General features: G+C 55.1%; 1 protein-coding gene across 1 annotated transcript in view; it reads left to right on the top strand.

The window, feature by feature from the left end:
- Window positions 1–18,975, top strand: part of ATOH8 (atonal bHLH transcription factor 8) — a 34,066-nt gene extending 15,091 nt beyond the window's left edge. Inside the window, exon 3 of the mRNA XM_045978973.1 lies at window positions 14,688–18,975. Coding sequence (XP_045834929.1) covers window positions 14,688–14,693 — 6 coding nt within the window. The 3' untranslated portion in view covers window positions 14,694–18,975. The remainder of the gene's footprint in view (window positions 1–14,687) is intronic.
- Window positions 18,976–20,107: the final 1,132 nt, after the last annotated feature.

The following is a 20,107-nucleotide window of genomic DNA, read 5'->3' as shown; positions in this document are numbered from 1 at the left end:
TCAGGGATGAGGCCATGCCAGGGGTGCTGAATGACTGATCAACCAAAAGGCAGATAAGGATAAATAGCTCCGAATGGGGGATCCGTCCCTCTCTAGCACTTCAGCCCACAGCCCTGGTCCTGGACCCATAACGGGAGGTGAGCGTGCAGCCCACCCAGAAATTCTGGGGCTTTCGAAGTTCGTGGATTCATAACCACAAAACATGCCCAGTGTTTGGCTGCACACACTAATAATGCTGACAGACTGTCGCCAAGAGTCGTGTCAACCACGTGCTTAAGTGCCCACTGCCTGCCAGACACCCACATACGTCATCTGTACCTCACGTTTCACTGACCCTGCAAGTGAGGACCACTTCCCCCTTGCACAGAGGGGAAACTGAGGCCAAGGAGGGGCATGTGCCCAGGGCCCTGCGGCTAACAAGCAGTGGAGCCTGTTCAAGCCCGTGTCTCTTGGGTCCCAAAGCCCCCTGCTCTTCAACCCTGGAGACCTGCCCGGCCCTCGTGCTTGCACGCTGCCCAGCGGGGTGGCCCGCACCCAGAGGCCCCCCGCAAATAGCGGGGTGGCGCGTCTCACCCGGAGCAGCGGCTCTTATGTAAGCAGCCGGGGCAGCAGCACGTGGAGGCTCCATTTAGCCGCAGGGAGCCAAGAGCCGCTGGCGGTGGCGTGGGGGGTGGCGCCGGGTGGGGTGGGCGGGGGGGGGGGGGGTGTCGTCGGCCCTGAGCACCCCCTGCGCTGCACCGCCAGCGAGGCCTGACACCGGGTTAAGTCGCCTGGCGGCCTCTGGCTGCAGCTGGGAGCACGCCTGGTTCCCATTCGGGGCGCTGTGGTTTTGATTAGCTGTTCTTCGAGGCGGGCCTGGTGGCGAGTCCATGGGAGCTCCGCGGGAACAGAGGGTCCCCCGCCCGGCCGCCATGGCCCCCCCTCCTGGCAGCCCCAGACTCCAGATGTTCTGAGCGCTCGCTGGGAAGGCCTGCTGGCGCCACGGAGGGCAGAGGGCAGGGAAAGCACGCGAGCTGGAAGCCCAAGCACTCAGTCACCGCGGGCTCTGGCCGCCCGCCCAGCCCGCTGCTGGCACATTCCCCAGCTCTCCCCTGGCCATCTGTTCCCAAAAAACCCTTTCAGAGCCTCATCATCACTCAGGATACAACAGCGCGAGCAGCTGGTTTGGAGGCAGAAGGGAAAACCGTGCAAAAGGTCCTTTGTGAGAGAGGAAACTCACTTATGAATAACAGGGCTGGACGCCGTAAAAGTTGGCGGCTGGGATCCTTGTTTCTCAGGCGCCGCTGTTTTCTCTGGACTTTTTATCTCTGGTTTTTATTTTGTTTCCCCTTGTTTTCTTTTTATGCTGTTTCTTCTTCCTCTGACACCCCGTGTGACTTTTCTTCCTCCTCGAAGGTGCCCGAGGACCACCTAATTGGTTCTCCTGGATGCCGCCAGATTCTCTTCCTTCTCGAAACTGTTAAAGTCGGGGATCGTTGGAAGGGACTGTTTTTGTAAAACCTCGGCTGGAGGGGACAGACGGGAAGGAAGGTGCCTGGGAGGGCACGCTATGGGCAGGGCCCAGGCCGTCAGGGTTCAGGTCTTGGACAAGAGGTGCAGAGACGCCAATAGCACCGGGGGCGGTTGGGGGAAGACAGAGATGACGCCAAGACCCCTGTCAGCTCCTCAGAGAGCAACACGGAGGTGCTTGGGGAACACAGTGACGTGAATAAACACCCTTGTGCTCGGGCCTCTCGGCTGATTGCACTATGACATGAAGCCTTTTTTAAGAACTGGCTTTCTCTGCCAGGAAGCTTCTGGGAGATGTCCGCCTAGAATCTGGGCTCCTCCTGGGAGCAGTCACTGGGTGGCCTGTCCGGAGCCCGTGGGGTGTTGGGGCAGGGCTGGCAGCTGGGACACCAGCATCAGGGAGAAAGGGAGATGGCAAGGTGTGGCCTGCCTTCCTCACACCCCCTGGAGCCCAGATGAGGAGCCGAGAGTCAGGCAGGGGGCTGCCAAGTGGAGGTGGGGAAAGGGATGCCCCCTAAGTGTCAGAGGCTGGGATTTCGTGGCGGGGGAGGTACATCAAGGCCAGGGGACTGGGGATCTTCCCTTTCATGTCTCAATTCCCTGCACCCCTTTTCCACTGCCCCATCCCAACAGACCCAGAAGCTCTGGAGCCCGTCACGGCCTCAGTGGGGAAAGCCTGATGTCCCGTGTGGGGGGCTGGCTTCTTGCAACCCAAGGCCTTGGGAGTTGGAGGGCGTCTCTGTGTCTCATCTGCATTGTACCCAAGCCCCTGCTCTTCCTTCCTTTGCCCTCCTTTCCTCGCTCCTTCCTTCCCCATCTTAGCTGGAGAGAGGCAGCTCCAGAAGGGCCGAATATTTATGGTGATCGCAATTTCAGGACCATTAATCTCACCATCTGAAGGATTTAGAGAGGGTGAGATCTACCCTCCTGCTTGGTCTCCACGGGCAGGTGTCTGGGTCTGGCCTCTGAAGCTCACCTCAGCTCTGCCGTGGGGCTGTGTGACCGGCGGCCTTGCTCACGTGTCCTATCTGGAACACACCCCGCCTGCCTCCCCGACCTGCTCAAGGATGGAGGCACAAAGTATGCGAAATTTTTTTGTCAGCTCCCTTCTTCTTCCCCTGTCTTCTGCCTGAGAAATGGGCTTCGTGGGGCCAAAGATGAGGAGAGCCTGGGCAAGGAGGAGGGACCACTGGCCCCAGGCCCCTGGTTGTACTGTGGAGTCAGCCCAATGACTAGAATTTGTTTTCCAGCCCAAGGTCTCCAGAGGACAAGGGAGGCAGGGGGAGGACAAGCCTTCCCACTGCCTGGCCCTGAGCCCCTGGACCCAGCACAGAGGGAGGCCTGGATGAGAGGGGTGTCAGCAGGCCCCCGTTCTTCCCTTGCCCGGGAGCCCATTATCCCCTTTCCACCTGCCCTAGCAGACCAGAGAGCTGGTTCTAGTGGAAAATACCAATCCCTGCTTTCCTTGAGGTCCTAGTAAAAATATTTCTGGAGGGAGAAGTAGAAAGCCACTCCTTCCTTCAAGACCCTCCTGCCCTCTGCCCAGAATTCACAGCCACCTGGGACCTGGCCCAGCTGCCCAGCCGCTCAGTCAGGCCCCACCTGAGCTCCTCCTAGCCGCTCAGCCACAATCCAGGTCTGACCGCCTCGCTCCCTGCTCAGGACCCCCAGGGGCTCCCCACAGGCCAAGAATAGAGGCCACGCCCCTCCCCCAAGTGACCTGGCTCCAGCCGGTCACTCCCTGTGTCCCAATTTACACTCTAGCAACAAGGAACTCCTCGCCCAAAGGGGTTATTTTTGGCCTCTGTGCTCATGTTGTCCCTTCTGCCTGGAATGCCCTTCTCCCCTGTCTGTCTGACTAACTCCTGCCCATTCTGGAAGGCTCCGTTCCTCCTGGAAGCCCTCCCTGACCCCTACCCAGCCTCCTGCTCAGGGCCTCATAGTGGCCACTTGGCGACCTTTACCACAGGGTTGTGTATAGTCTGCTTCAGGAGCGTGTCCTGTGATATGCTGTGAAATAATGATATAAATGTTCTGTGATGAGATCTGCTGGAGCTCGTGTTACGTCATTACCTTATACTTTTAGCTGGTACATTACGTGATATATTACATTATATTGTAAACCCCGTGCTACATTACATCATACAGTCTTTGTAGTGCCTGCTTCTGTAGCCAGACTGGGTGCCCTTTCATTTTTGTGCCCCAGCTTCTAGCACACAGTAGGCCCCCAAATAATGACACACCATTCCTTCAACTAAAATCTGCACAACAGAGGCTGCATCTTCCTATGCTGAAGGAAGAGACTCTAGGGAAGGATAAACTAGGAGCTTTAGGATGCAACAGGGAAATGCCCCCATGTTGCCTTATGTCCTTGTTCCCTCGAATCATTGAACAAAGCTTTGCAATGCCGATCATGGAACCCCCTCCCCCCCGCCCAGCAGCAGCTTAAACTAAATAGGGGCTCCCGTTTCTCAGGAAAGCTGAAGAGAGGCAAATGCTTCCTGGGCGCCAAGGCTTCTTTTGGTGTTTGCCTCCTAGCTGCATAGTGGCTGCCACTGCACCGAGCACTTCATCCTTATGCTGCATCCAAAGGCAGGACAGGGACCTTGCTGGAAAGAGCATTTCTCCTCCTCTGTTCAGTTGCCCTGCCCAGACATCCTCTACCTGCCCTGGAAGAAGGGGCACTCCCCCTGAAACAGAAAAACAACGGGATCTCTATGCTGGGAGTGCAGCAGGCTTAAACAGCCGCATGGCTGGAGAATTGACCGTTTTGTGACAGGGTGGTTTTCTTCTTGGTGGGGCTGACCAGTGTCACCACATTAACCACAGACTCTTCACCATGGCTCCACGAAATCAGTGCCAGTACCTCCATTTTCGGCTGCCTGCACTGAGGTTCAAAGAGCCGGAGGGCCAGGCCAGGCCACTAGCGAACTTGAACCTCTCTGCACTGTGCTTTACAGTTTGCAGAGCCCTCTCGTGCCCCTTTTTCACTTGACTCCGACAGCAGCCACCCAGGAGGCATGTTTCTAACCATGGCAGGTAGATGGGGAGGCTGGGACCATGCCCATCTACCCAGATCACACAGCTGGGCAGGCCGGGCGGGGTGAGGCTGGCTCCTCAGCCCTGGGACACGAGTGTTTCTGAACCTAGACCATCTCTGTCCTCTGCTGCCCCCAGGGTGGGAGTGTGAACTGCACAGGGTGTCCACCCCGGAGGCAGGGACAACATGGATCTGAGGGTCAGCCCAGTCACGTCTGTCTCCCCACCTAGTGATTTAGAGAACGGATACTGGACTGGGCTGCCCACCGAGGACTTGGTTCCGTTGCCCAGGCAGGGGACACCCTGTTTGTCCCTCTTCTGGTGTGTGGGTGTGTGTGTGTGCATGCGCACATGTGCAAGTGTGCGTACATGCGTGTGCACACACGCACACATGCACGAACACGCACACATGCGCACAGGTGTCCTGGTGCATCTGTAGGCACCGTCTCTCAGGGTCGCATGGGGGCCGCCCTCATGGTGGGTTGCCTTCCTGTTCAGGGGGATAGCAAGTGAGGCTGAGAACCACGCGCCTGCTGCGTGACCACCACACTCTCCTGCCCGCACATCCCTGCCACCGTGTGCATAGCACGTGGCCGGGCGGCCAGTGGGGTTATTCGCAAAAGGTTGACCCACTTTGGCCCACCCACACCCTCTGCAGAGACACACAGTGATTCTTACTTGTTCTGTGTCTTTAGTTCCATAAGCAGAAGATGATGAAGGAAGCATGAGGGCTCTGCACGTTTACTAAAGAACACATACTTCAGAGAGTTTACTATGTACCAGGCGTTGTTCTGGGTGCCTGGTCACTTCAGAGAACAAAACAAACAAAGGCCCCACCCCTTGGAGTGCAGAGCTGGGGACACAAAGGCCACGCATAAAAGCTCATAGGAGAGCCCCAGGGGGGCCTTCTCCAGAGCCCACTGCCCTTCATCTGTGCCCACTTCTTACAAGCTGGATTCCCTGGAGTCTCAGATCGGAGCAGCTGAACAGAAATAACCAATTCAAGTGGGAGGCCAGCTCCTGGAGCAGGTGCAGAGACGGCGCCTGGAGTCACAGCCGGTGGCCTGATGGTGTGGGAAGAAACAGAAAAGCAGAAAGAACAATGCCAGACACTCTGGAGAGCCAAGAGGCTTGTGCCATGTCGCGCCTCTGGGGGAGGGGGCCCCAGAAGCCTCAAGGACCTGGGGAGGCTCCTGTAGCCTGATGTTTCTGGGCTTGACCTTGGGTTGTCAAGAGGAAGCTAAAGTACATCCAGTAACGTCTGACTGAGAATGCAGGGAAATGCTTCAGTTAGTGGGAAGGGACCTGTCCAAGCTGTTTGGCACAGAAAGTGCGAGGCTTCCTTTCCCTAAGGAAATCTGCTCCTGGGGAAGGGCCAGTTCGAGGATGTCAGCTCGGGGAGGGCAGGGCTCCTGGTCTTCTGTGCTCACTGCTGGATCCCCAGTGCCTCAGAGGGAGCAGGCATGGTCAGATCACGCAGGAGAGAGTTGCTGAATGAATGGGGGAAATGAAGCAGAGGGAAAGGAAGCAGAGAGAAAGGAAAGTTGTCGCCCACAGCATCGGACAGGCGGCTCCTCTGTGCCCAGTACTGAGTGGGACCCTGGCAGTCTGAGGTGGAGACACGGTCCTGCCTTGGGAAGCTAGCGGGCCAATGGCAGGGGGCCACAGACACACACTCGTGTGTCCTGATGTGGGGCTGCCCAGTGCCCGGCTCTTTGCCTTGCCACCATTGTGTTCCTGAATCTTCCCTACAACCTCAGGCAGTAGATCATTGTTACTACCATTTTATAGGTGAAGAAGCTGAGGCACAGAGAGGTGAAGTAACTTGCTCAAAGTCACACAGCTGGTAGAATGGGGGAAGTCAGGATTCAAATAGAGGCTGTGGGAGGCACTCCTGCGGCAGGGCTGTGTTGCTTGTGAGTAGGTGTGCATGTGCACATGAGTGTGGGCAAAATACTCGGTTCTCTTCCAGTCTTGGCCTGTCCCTGGCACAGTTGGAAGCTACTTTTGGGTCGTCGCTGATGGATGGGGTGGCAGTGGGTAAGGAGCCCTGATCAGAGATACCCTGCTTTGGCCTGGATCCCACGGTGCCTCTAGGATCTAGCTGTGAGGGGCCCAGGGACGGTGAGAAGGGGTAGGGGAGGTGTTTTTCCCATCTTAAAACTGCATTTGCATAGTGTTTATGGAAGTGATTTGATTTCGGGGTGCTGTCCAGGGAACTTATGACCATCCATTATTTCCCGCACTGGTCCTGGGGGTCTCCTGGAGACGCACTGTGGTCTTCACAAAGGCTTGCTGGCCAGCACTTGGGTGAGACTTGGCTTGTCTGCTCGGTGCCCCGTCACCCCAGCTGTCTGCCAATTGCGGTAAGGACTGCCGAGGAGGGTAATGAGAACACAGAGGCGTGGCGGCGGGGAGATCCCCAGCTGGGGAAGGAGCAGGCCTGACAGGGATCTGTCGACACGGTGGTTAGGTGTGAGTGTGTGTGTGCAGTGTTGTGGGAGTGGGGGGTGACGGTCATGGGTCAGGGCCCACCGGGAAGTGGCCAGGGAGCCAGGCCATCCTCACCTGGCTGGGCCACCTGTCTACCCAGCTGTCTGCTCCCCTCCAGTCTGAGTGCCTCCTCTGGTTGTGGGGGCAAGGTCATGGGCTCCTTGGGCTCCTGGGGTCTGGAAGAGCAGTGTGCAGCCAAGTAGAATTGGCTGGACAGCGTCGCAGAATGGGAAGCAGATGGAAAGCTGCAGCAGCTGGGCCTCAGGCCGTCTCTCGGGCCAGCTCGACCCTCACAGTGCCCTGTGCTCTGTGCCGGGTGGGGTGGGGGCCAAGAAAGACAGATAGGCTGATGGACAGGGAGAGATAAACAAAGGAGAGGCCAAGAGAGAGTTGGCACAGAGACACACAGGCGAAGCGTGGAGAGAGAAACCGAGAGACTGGCAGCCAGAGAGAGTGGCCTGGAGCCCAAGAAGGCGTCAGCACGGCGGGGGCTGTGGGTCTCGCTGGCCGTCCCTTGCAGGCTTAGTGGGTTTCTTATGGGCTCTGGCCCTGGCTCTGGGAGTGCCAGGCCTCCCAGTGCCAGCCACCTTTAGGCTAAAGGGACAAAGACAGATTTTCTTAGAACCCAGGAAGGTGGCAGCTGGGGGGGATGGCTTGGGGACTTGCCAGTCCCGCTTGCCAGCAAAGAAGCTGAGCTCTCCAGAGATCAAGGGGTCTGTCTGCCTTGCTGCCGTGCATCGTAGCGGGGTGACCTGGGGAAGCCAAAAACTGTGCCAGCCCCAAGTTCCTCATCTGCAAAATGGGAGCAACGATGGCCACCTCCCTGGGAGGGTGTAAAACAGCACGCGCAAAGGAGTGGAGTGTAGCGCCTGGCCCAAGGCCACCCTCGGCAAACAGAGAGCAGCCTAGCAGGACAGGGGTGCTGAGGACAACATGACCTCTTCCTTCCCTCAGGAGCTCGTGCTGGGGGTGCTTGGGGTGAGTGAGGGGATGATGGCCATCACACCACCAATAATCCGTGGCACAGAGGGGTGTAGGGGTCCATATGGGGTGCGTCGGGAACACAGAGGAGGGGCACATCTTTCTCAGCCTGCGGTGGAGGTGGGATGTGGCGGGTTAAGAGACTGGACTCCAGTTAGCTCCGATTATCCCGGATTGGGGAGACAGCAGGGACCCGGCCAGGAAATCCCGCCCTCACTGGAGCTTATGGTCCAGGCTGTAAGCCATTAGGACAGTGTGGGGTATGTGGACTGCGCCCTCTCAGAGCTTGCCTGCACACCTGGGACCCGGTTCCGCCTCTCACAGCTTAGCCCAGGACGGGCTCCAGGGCTGCCGGCTCTCATCTTGGCATTGTCTGATGCGGTCGGTCATTCTTGCTTACTGGAAGGAAAGTGCTTCTCTATGTCATGGGCTGACTCAGGTTTGAACGGATCCACTGGCCTCAGGAAATGAGGGGCTTAGATTGCCAGACCCACCCATGCTCCCAGCCTGGGAGGCTGCGGCGTGCTGGACAGGGCAGCCCCTTAGCCATGTGGACAGCTGTCTGCGCACTGCAGCCCGGAGCCCCTGGCAATCTCAGCCGCTCCTCTGGCAAGTAGCCAACATGACAGGGACCGGGCACCCAACAGCATAGACCAGCCCCAGTGACTTTCAGCCTCACTCTGGAGTCACGGTATCAGCTGCCCCCTGGCTGGGACTCTGACCCCATGCCTGTCACATGGCTGGCACCCAGTAGGGACCCAGTGTATCTTTGCTGAGTAAATGAATTCTCCCAATCCACGGTCCCCAGGAGGATTCTCCTGGCTCACCAAGGGCCTCTGGCCCTAACTTTGCAACTCTTAGATGGCTGGGACCTCAGAGGGCCCTCCCAGCCCGGACACAGTGGGATCCTTGATTCACACCATGTTCCCGCCCTCGGAAAATAGCAGCCAACTCCAACTGCTCATAAATTTCCTGCCTGTCACCCCTGGCGCCCAGGCCAGGCGGGGCGGGAGGCGCTGGGGTGGGCTGGTCCATACCTGCTTCCAGTTCCCTGGGAAGTTGGAAGGCCAGAAGCCCGGGCCTGTGCTTGTGCCCAGAATAACCTCCGCAGCGCCTGGCCTGTGGAAAAGATGGGAAAACACATGAGCCAGAGGCAGAGGCGGACAGGCCGGAGCGTTAGAACACAAACCCCAGCTTCCCGTGCGGTTGGCACAGCCCGCTTCCACTTCCATAAAATTCTATGTCGGTGTCAGAGGATATGTAAATAATAAACATTAAAAAAAAAAATAAGCCAGTGAATAAATAAATACCCAAGTAAATATCCCAAAAATATTCTATAGCTGTGTCTAAGCCTGAGCAAAGTAAAGGAACAGTAGTCACCCCATGTTCCCAGTGGGGAGATTGAGGTGACTGAAATTGTTCCTTCTGTTCACTCTTCTGTATTTTCTAACCTTTCTATAATTAAATTATATAACTACCTACGTAATTTTTAAAAACTTAACTGCTTGACTGAGATGACATCAGTTCACCCACTGGAAATGTACAGCTGAGTGGTTTCTAGTATTTTCACTGCTATGTGCAGCCGTCACCGCAGTGTTTTAGAACTTTCTTCTCAGGGGAGGAAGACACCCCCTATCCTTTAGCTCTCCCTTCCTACCCCACTGTCCTCCCTGCCCCCCACCCCCCGGGGACCACTAGTCTGTGGGTTTCCCCCCTCTGGACACTTCATGTGAATGGAATCCTAGAACACGTGGCCTTTAGTGACTGGCTTCTTTCACTTAGCACACAGCTTTCTAGGTCCATCCGTGTTCTGGCGTGTGTTAGTACCTCCGTCCTTGTTCTGGCCGAATAATATTCCCTTGTGTGGATACACCGCATTTTGGTTACCCATTCATGAGGTGATGGACATGGCTTGCATAATTTTAGAAATTGTGTCTATTTTTTTAAAAATCCATCAAAAGCAAGGTCAAGATGACAGTTGGTTCAATGTGACTATTTCTGATTACCTGAGACTTTTCAGACTGTGATGGCTTTTTTATTTTATTTTATTATTTTTTAAAGATTTTATTTATTTATTTGACAGATCACAAGTAGGCAGAGAGGCAGGCAGGGAGAGAGGGGGAAGCAGGCTCCCTGCTGAGCAGAGAGCCTGATGCAGGGCTCGATCCCAGGACCTTGGGATCATGACCTGAGCTGAAGGCAGAGGCTTTAACCCACTGAGCCACCCAGGCACCCCTAGTGATGCCTTTTTTAAGTTTTCAGACACCAGCTCATCAAAAGAAGCACCCAGCTTTTTTCGGGGAGGTGAGCCAGCACGTTCCCGTGCCCGCATGGTGTGCGAGGTCCTGCTGGGGGCACGCCTCCATTGTCTCATTGATTCTCCGCAACTGGCCTGGGAGGCGGGTACTATTACTGTGTTCACTTTAAAGATGGGGAAACTGAGGCATGGAGAGATTAAACCCACCTGCCCAGGGCCCCGTGGTCTGCTGACTCTGGGGCCACAGTGGACCCCAGTGTTCTGCGTTTAGAACCAAACACAAACCCCCTTCCCAGCCCACATGTTGGTGTACTGAGAAGTGAAAGCTAAAATAATACCTAATAGTGTGGGGGTTGAAAATGCATCTCTCGTGTACTCCCTGCTCATCTTCCATAGTTTTGTTTTAAAACAATGTTTGAAATCTGACTGTTGTTTTTAAGAGAAACAAACAAACAAAGCTGTCAGGATTTCCATTCCATTGGTTCTTTTTCTGCATCTGGAAGGCTATCTCCAAACTGCTAAAATATTAAAAAAGGATAATTCTAAAATAGTAAAAAGTGGCTAAGGAGGAAAATGAATATGCAGCTCATAAACTGAAAATGAATTTAAAAGGCAAAACACCTTAGAAGGCAGATAGAGAGATGCCTGGGTGGCTCAGTTGGTTAAGCGTCTGACTTCGGCTCAGGTCATGATCTCAGGGTCCTGGGATCAAGCCCCACATCAAGCTCTTTGCTCAGCAGGGAGCCTGCTTTTCCCTCTCCCTCTGCTGCTCCCCCTGTTTGTGCTCTCTCACTCTCTCTGTCAAATAAATAAATAAAATCTTAAAAAAAAAAAAAAGAAGGCAGTTGGAGTCATTTTTTAAAAAGGCCCCTAAAATGGTAAAATTGTGCTGTTGTACACAGAAGTGATCGAGAGAGGAAGCCAGTCCCCATAAAGCCAGAGACAAACTTGGTAAGCGGAGGAGGTATCATTAGAATTTATAAAAAAAAGTGGGAATTGAACAAATGTGAAAAAGGTGCAACGTTGCCCCAGGATTCACAACAATTACCCAAAGTTTCCCTGAAGCACAGGCATATTTACAAAAATGCTAAGTTACATTTGAAACAGGAAACATATTCCGTGGTATATAAAAGCTATAGTAAATAAAATGCCCGTGCCTGGAAATATTTATTTCCTGGTTCAACACATTTTTATTGAGGTGCTCCTGCGTGTCTAGACTGTTCTAGGCTCTGGGGCTACATCAGCAAACAAAACAGACCGTGTCCCTGTCCTCGTGGAGCTGATGTTCTGACCACAAATGAATGGACAGTTCAAATGATGATTTCAAATTTGATGAACTCAGCCGCTTTACCACACTGACCAAATCCCCTCCTTCGCACTCAGCATGGCAGACCCACAGAAAGGGACCTGAGAGGCCATCTTGTCTAGTCATGTTCAAAGTTCATTTTCACGTCAGACCTTGTTTAAAAGACATCTTCTATGGTAAGGGGCTGGGGTTTAGGGGGGTCCTTAGGGCAGTGAGCCAAGAGCCTTTCCCAGCTGTACCCAGAGCCTTGGCCCAGAGGAAACACCCCCCACAAAAAGCAAGAGCTGGATGGTGTCGAGAGGCCCTCTCAAGCTGTGTTTCTCACATGGGGTGACCCAGGATGTTGCCCCTGGTTCCATGAGAAGGGGTCTGTGGTATGGTTGTCACAATGGGGATATTTGCCAGCCCTCTCCTCTGTATTTACAGTTATCTGCCTGTAATTCACACACACACACACGCGCGCGCGCACACACACACACACACACACACACACACACACACACCCCCTGCCTCTTCTGAAGGGGCATCCATGGGTTTGTCTCCTATCCCTCAAGCATAGCTGGTCTCTGGAAGAACTCTGAGGCTGGACCAACCTGCAACCCCCACTGGACATTGGGGTTGGGATGCTGAGGCAGGAAAGAAACAGATACTTGAAGTCCAGGAAAGGGCCACAGATCGCCTCAAAGTGCAGTTGTGATCACAGGATCAAATGAATTCAGCAGATAGTGGATAAATAAAGCCAGGCAAATTTCTTTACTGCAGGACTTTTCAGAGCCTTTAATATACTAATATATGTAGTGACTTTCCAAGATGAGCCCTAGGTTTGTGGTGTTTCTCAGACTCATGGGATATACCTCACCTGTCTAGTATTCTACAAAGGACCCTTTGGGGGAAGCGCATGTCTATGTCTATGTACTTGTATTTGCTGTATAAGTGAGGGAATTAAAGCACAGAGAGGGATGCTAAGTTCCCCAAGGTCACAAAGCTGTTTAATCTCAGAGGAGGTGCTGGCAACGAAGACCTCCTTGTATTCTTCCGTGCCCCATCTGACATAAGACTTCCCTGGATGGTTGGTGCATGTGCTGGGATTCCTGCGCGGAGGTGGGCGGTGGGAACCCAGGTCCAGTGTAGACACCAGGGAAAGGGTGGAATGAAGTCCTGAAGGTCAGGCTTTGGCGAGAGGAAACTGCTCCATTGCTCTTGGTTGCCCTTGGGCAGTGGTCATAGCTTCCGCAGGGCCCGAGAGCCAACAGAGGGCCTGGGACAGGGTCCCGGTGCCTTGATGGAGTGGCCAGTAGGACAGCTTGGGCGGCCAGCCGGGCCAGCTTTCTGTGCCTTTCCCCAGACCACAGGCGGCCCGGCCTGAAAGGGCCCGCCCAGGCAGCCAGCGCCTGGCTGACGCGGGCTGTAAATCACCCCTGGACCACAGACCCTGTGCCATCCCCATGGGTTTCCTTCCCGCCTCTTAATCCTCCTCCTCAGACGTGGTAACAGAAAGCAGATTCCTGCCGGGGCCAGGCGCACCAGTGCACTGAGGAGGTGAGCCTGGACGTGGGTGCACGCAGTGCTCCCTCCTCCCTCCTCCCCCTGCCTTTCTCCTGCCTTGGGCTCCGCTAGCTGGGCCACCCCTCCCCTTGGACACCCTGCCTCCAACCCTGCCCCCGCCTCGCCCCTGGGCCATGGGCCAAGCCCAGCGCCCCAGGCCTGCAAGGCTCCCCGAGGCTCCCCAGAGCCTGCGGTTGGCAGCCCCCCAGCCCCGTGGTTTGGCTGCAACCTGGCTCCCCAGGCCTGCAGTTCAGCCAGAGCGGCTTCTCTGCGCCCGAATAAATACCGTGGGTCCCTTTTATTCTTCTCCTATCCCCCTAAGCCCCCATGTTGCATCTCCACGTTATATGTTTATAAAAAATAAAAAATAAGAAATAAAAAAAAAAAAACACCGTGGGTCCAGATTCAGATCCTGCTGTGGCCAGTTTCCTGCACCTCCTCTGAGAGGGGGACAAGAACAAGGCCCCTGGCAGGGCAGAGGGGCCCCACAAATGTTTTACTTCAGAAACAAGCATCTTAGCTGTGTTGTCCGGGGTGGTTGCAGGAGTCCTGCTATCGTAGGAGCAGGCCACGCCAGGTTAAGGCACCCCTGTTCCCCTGACCTGTTCTGAGAGGACATGTCCTGACGGACCCACCCCCACCGCTCTGACTTCCCCCACAACCTAAAGTCCCAGTGGTCCCTGTGACCTTTCTCCATCTCCTGCCCCTTCCTGATAGCAAGTCACACCCTGTGGTCTCCGTTCTCAGGAGGAAGAGCAAGGCCAGCGGCCAGAGGGAAGGTTCCAGTGGTCAGCACAGTGATGTCCCTACAGATGGTCTAACCTAGTGGTTTCCAAACTGTGCTCCTTAGCACCCTGGGTTCTCAGAGCTGTCCAGGCCTCACACTGGAGGGAATGCACCCTGCAACCCTCTCTCCCTGTGTCCCCCATACCCGCTGCTGCAGATACACCAGACCAGGTCTCTCTGTTCTGGGGTAGGCCTCCACAGTTCAGACCACATTTCTACGCTTGAAAGCAAGTTTGGCAATTACTGAGGTGGTCCCGTGGTGTCATTTTCTAGATGAGGACACTGAGGCCCAGAGAAGTTAAGTGACTTGTCTCAGGTTCCCCCAGCGGGCGGGTCGATGGGCCGCACCTCTAGCTGGCCCGGTGACTCAGGGAACAGTGCTCTTGTCTGAACAGTGGAGGGAAGAGGAGCTGTGGACGGATCATCCACATCACACCTCAACAGGGTGTGAGCTGGAGGGTTGTGCGATCAACACAGGTATCTCCGAGCACCCTTGAGCCCCGCAGACTTTGCCCATTTCCCCAAACTGACAAAATCATCAATGGCTCTAAAATGCAGTGAGGGCTCTGGGGGCAGTGGGTCCTGGGTTCAGATGCTGGGTGCGTCAAGATGCAGTCGCCTGCTGGGGCCACAGGAGTGCCTCTTGGGGCAGCAGCAAGGAGTGTAAATGAGAGGAGGGGCTGACAGTGCCAGACCCTGTGACCAGTTGGCCTTTAAGAAACAGAAGTCAGCAGAGTAGTGTTTCTTCTGACTGTTGGTTGTTTCTTTCAGGAGTGACTGGCCCCAGGCTAGACCAAGGATGCTGCTGTGCGCTTTCTTCTGGTCAAGCCTGAGGAGAAGGTGAGCTCTCCAAATCCAGCCTTGTCTTCTTCTCCAAGATGCCACCAGATGCTCAGACCACTGCCTCTCAGGGTGGGGCAGGGGCACACCTGCCTCCCTCTCACCCTCCTGTCCCCCCTCGGCCACTCTGGTGACTCCGCACTTTGCCCTCTGCCTGGTGGGGAGGGGAGAGCAAAGCCTCCCCCTTGCCCAGGGCTGCAGAAATTCATTGCCAAAGATTCCACAGAGACACTGAACAAATTGTGAGAACACCCCTCAGTGAGAAGCCGCACCATTGCTTTACGACTTTTGCTCCTCCTATTGCCAAAGCCATCCCAAGCCAAAGACGAGTCAGCGATCCCACTGGAAACTCATGGAAGGGATGGACGTTTGGTGACCATTGGAAGGGCTCGGCCCTCTGACCTGGAACTTTCTTTCTACACTGGGCCCTGAGCCGGCTGGGTACAAGATAAGCTTTCTGGGGGGTTGGTGAGAGAGGGCTTGGGGCACTTGCATGGAGTGGGATATGAGATCCTGGCCCTCTTCTTGCCCTCGCATGGGCTGCCCAGGCCTCTGAACCTGATTCTCAGTGTTCCCTGGGTCCAGGCTCCTTGGGCCCTGAGCATCAAGGCAAAGGACGAAGGGAGGAAAGAAGCAATATTGACCACCCTGTATTCCACCCCTGGGACTTGCCCCACCAAGGTCACCTAAAGGTGGCCTAAAGGTCACCAGCGAGCCTAGCCAGCCACGCCTTGCCTGTAGCCCTCACTCCTGGCTGGGAAAACAAGATGGTGCCCTGCACGAAGGCCAGTAGTCTGTTCCCGGTTATGCAGCGGGGAGAGGGGGGCAGAGGGGAAGAAGGGACCAGGGAAATGAGCCAGTAAGTTGGGGAGTGGGGAGGCATGTTCAAAGCCAAGGCCTGTTCTTCCTTGTGCTCAAAAGGCCAAAGCTGTTCACATCTGTGCTCAACCGTCTGCTTCAAATTGAAGTAAAAGCCCCAACATGTAAAGAAAACACTTGCTCGTGTTGAATGGACTCTGTGGGCGACCAGGACTGTGGCTGGTCAGTTGAGGGGCAGTTGTAGGGGAGGGGAGAGCCTGGTCTCGGCCTAAAGGTTGAGAACCCTTCAGGAAGTGGGCAGTGTGTGAGTGTGTATGTTTGTGTGTGTCAGGGGGTAGGCGGCCCGCACCATGACCTCAGCCTGGACTAGTGACCAGGACGCCTGGTCAGAAACATGAGGAGCTCTTTCCACCTCAGACCTCACTCACTTTGTTCAGCCCTGGGACACCTTCTCTTGTGTGTTCCTCAGGCTCCTGGGCTGGGGCCGGAGTGTCTACAGACCCAGTGGGCTGACTGGAGCCTCCCTCCCTTGCACAAGCGTTTCCCAGGCACAGCCCTTGGGCAAGAACCAGGTTGTTGAGCTGGTCTGGATCTGGGACAGAAGCAGGGGACCCGGATGTTCATAGTGCTCCTCAAAGCAAAGGTGCCCTGGAAGCCAGATAGACAGAGTGGGCTTGGGATGGGGGTGAAAAGGGGATGGTTCAGAAAAGGGGCACCTGGATGGCTCAGTCGGTGAAACAGCCGGCTCTTGATCCCAGGACCCTGGCATTGAGTCCCGAGCTGGGAGTCTGCTTGAGGCTTCTCTCTCTCTCTCCTCCTCCCTCTGCCTTCCCCCTGCTCACACACTCTCTCTCTAAATAAATTTAAATACATCTCTAAATAAGAGAGAGAGAGAGGTTGGTCACCTAGGACTCCAGGCACAGATCACAACCCCATTCTCTTGTCTCTCTGAATTTCTGAGTAATGCTTGTGGCACTTCCTAAGGAAACAGGAAGTGTGGACCAATCAGCATCAAACTTATTGACATAAGAGGACCCTTTCTGTTATTAAAACGTAGGGAGGTACCCCAATCCTGCTGCCAGGAGACCAGAGCCATTGCCTTCCCACCGAGAGAAACCCATCGCCTCCACTCCCCACCCCCTCTTGTTCCTGGCCTACATTACATACTTCTGTTTCATTCTGAATCTTCTACGGGTCACCGGCTGCGTATCAGACATGGAGCTAGGTGTCGGCAATAGACAGATGGCTCTCGAATAGCACTTTTCTTCACAGCGGTCATGGTTCTGTATAGACAAGCAAATAATTATGATGCAGTCAGATATCTAAGTTGGTGCTGGGAACTTCAGGAAAGGAAAAATCAGCTCTCCCTGGGCAGGTGTCAGGAAGAGCTTTCCTCCAAAGGGGCCTTGGGAGTTGGGTCTTGAAGGATGAATAGAAGTTTTCTGTGCAGAGGAATGGGAGAAGGGCTTTCTACGCATAGGAATACTTAGCCCTGTCAAGACATTGGAATCACCTCAGGAGATGATTAAATATTGATATGAAGTATTTATGCCAAAGTCCCATCTCCAGAAATTATAATATATTGGTCTGGAGTGTTCCCGGGGCACTGGGATTTTTAAAAATTCCTATGTGATTCCAATGTGCCAGCAAGGTGGAGAACTACTGGTTTAAAGTGGGCTTGGGTCTCAGACCTAAAAGCAGTTTAGGGGGATGAGGCTGGGCCAAAAAAACAGATGGATGTGTGTGCGTGTGTGTATAGCTCTGTGTGCACACGCACACACACGCGTGTGGGGAATGATTAACAGTCCATGCTTTTCTTTCTTCTTCCAGCTTCCCCACCAGCACAGCAGCTTGTGTGTTTTTGCATGCACCACACGAATATACACTCCTCCTCATGTTCCCATGCACACCCGTGTGCACACTTGCATATATTCCCCGGGAAGGGAAATCTGTTTAAGATAGGTTCAGATCTCCTTGACAGTCTTTTAGATGGTTTTACGTAAGCAACCATGCAAAAAGACCCTCGCCCACGTAAAAACGATGAAGAGCCACCCTCTTCATGTGTCCGGGTCCAGCTGAGGGTTTTGGTCCCGGAGCCCCTGCCAGCTTGTTTGTGACGCACCCTCCTGCTTTGTTGTTTGCTCTGGGTCCCGGCCCCACAGCCCTGTGATGGCTCGTGAGTCACCAGCCACGGGGGACCCAGGGCACCTGCGTGAGAGTGCACGCACACGTCTGCGTGTGTACCTCTGTGTGTGTGCCCGGTTCCTGCAGTACGCATGCTTTCTGCTCTCCGCAGGACAAAAACCCAGACAGCCGCTCCAGGATTTGGGGCTTCTGGCTCCACCAAGCTTCACGTGAGGCTTCAAAAACTCCGTGCACAGAGGCTGCACTGCTTCCTGGTTCCAGCCTCATACTACCCCAGAAGAGAGGCTTAAGTGCTGGGGAGGGCGGTCCACAAGTCCCCGGGCCCCTCTCTGGGCTCACAGCTTGGCCAGGGCCCCAAGCGGACTCTGTCTCACCACTCCGTACTCCCTTGGGTCCCTATGCACCCCCCCCCCCCCCCCCCCGGCCTGAGACCTCCTCCTACCCTCCCTCCACCACACCAACTCCTCCAAGGCTCTGGACTGTCCTTTTCCCTTTACCCCACCTTTGCCCCTTTCCCCTTTCTCATCGTCCAGTGAAGAGGAAGGGTAGGTCCCAGGGGTGGGGAACTGCGTGGCTGTGTGCGGGCACTGTGCTGGGAGCTGAAGGGACAGACAGAGCCCCTTCCTGCCCACATTCCCCGGGGGCGGAGGCCAGCGCTGCGTTGGGGTCAGCCATGGGAGGAGGCCCCCTGGGGGTTGGAGCAGGTGCTGCACTTGCCTCCCTCTTGCCGGGTTGTTTCCTGAGGGACAAAGTCATCGCCAGTGTCCTGGGGCAGAGCAAGACTTGGACATCTTTAAGTGTTTCCTCGAAAGGGTTTTGTACAGCCCTTCTCACTCGGACCTCTTGCTGCCGTCCCACTTGCTCAGCTGTGGTCTGTTTCCAGGCTCCAGTAGGACAGGGAGGCATGGGGGGGGGGGGGCTCTTCTTGGGGGGCATGGAGAGGGGGCAAGGAGAAGGGCAGCTGGCTTCATCCTCCGATACCCACCCCCATCCTGGTTCTCACCTTGGCACCCGTCTCCCCTCTGAGACCCCAGGCCCTGGACAAGCTCTGTCTGCCTTCCTGAAGCCAGGTACCTTCAAGGAACTTGGATTTGTACATAATGACCTGGTTTTACAGATATTTGGGCACATATCTAACCTCCAGATGGTGCTATGAATTCCTAGAGGGCAAAGATTGGGTCTAATCCATTTCCAAATCCTCTAAAAGGCCTTGCAAAATGTATATATTGGTTTCTCTGTTAAATGAATAAAAAGTGGGAAATACGGTGATTCACGCATTTATTTTCTTCCTTTCACAAATAACTACCGAGCTGCTAATTTGTTCAAGACCCTGAGAGAATGGGACACAGGCCTTTTCCAAAACCTTAAAGAGGCTCGGAGGGAGAAGGTCTAGAGCTGAGTGGAGCCTGGCTTGGGGCTCTTTGCTCCCTCTGCAGGTGAGCCTTGGAGAACGAAGCGCCCGCAGAGGACCACTGCAGAGCACAGGGGCTCGCTAGGAGCAGGTGGACAGCTATGGGCTGTGCCAGGATGAATGAATGGACACTGCCACACCCCCGGGCTGCCCCCACCGCACACATCGCCCATCAGTATCAACAGCAGTGGCTCTTCTCGCGGGGCTGGAGGCCACCTGACGGAGGTCCTGACAGCGCTCCGGGCAGTCACTATTAATCATTCAAAGAGATGCGCTCCTTTTGGCCTCCTGGAGCGCGTTTCAGTGGGAACATCCTTAGGCCAGCCTCCTGGTGCACCCCAAGGAAGAAGTGACTGAGGCTAGGTTGGGAGACAGGCTTCCTTGTTGCCCATGGAGCTGTGTGGCGCCCCCTGGCGGGCCTCTCTGTCCCTGATCTGCTATCGCTGATCTTTTCCTTGTGGTGGCCCATAGAGGTCTCTTTCTGAAGTCTCTCCCCTGGACCCACCTCAGCCAGGTCAAAATCCAGACTCCCTCGCTGCCCATCGGACCCTCCTCTCCTCCAGAGTCTCCAACGTCTCCCCAGTCTTTGTGACCCGCATCTTGGCGACCCCGGGGTGCTGGCGGAATCCCAGCTTCCTTTTCTCTGGCTGCCCATGAAACAACATTCTTTCTGAACCTTAGTGTTTGCTGCAGTGGAAACAGTTCCTTTTCAATCTAACTTTGCTCTGCTAGGATCCACCCAGCTGCCGCCCTGCCTCCCGCCACCCCAGTTCCTCCCAGAGCAAGAGTTCTCTCAGTCCCAGAACTTGGGCAGCCAGAGGGACCCTGCTTTACCCAACACCATGGCCTGGTGCTTGTCCTCCCATCCTAAGAGCTCCTCTCTCTCGCTCAGATATAAAAACATCTCGACCCCCACCCCAAATTCACAGAAGCCCAGCATGACCCCAAGTCTCCCAGGATTCTTGGGGGGAGGGTT

The sequence above is a fragment of the Meles meles genome, chromosome 15 (assembly GCF_922984935.1).
Source record: "Meles meles chromosome 15, mMelMel3.1 paternal haplotype, whole genome shotgun sequence".
In the NCBI taxonomy this organism is placed as follows: Eukaryota; Metazoa; Chordata; class Mammalia; order Carnivora; family Mustelidae; genus Meles; species Meles meles.
This window is presented reverse-complemented; position numbering and strand designations above follow the sequence as displayed.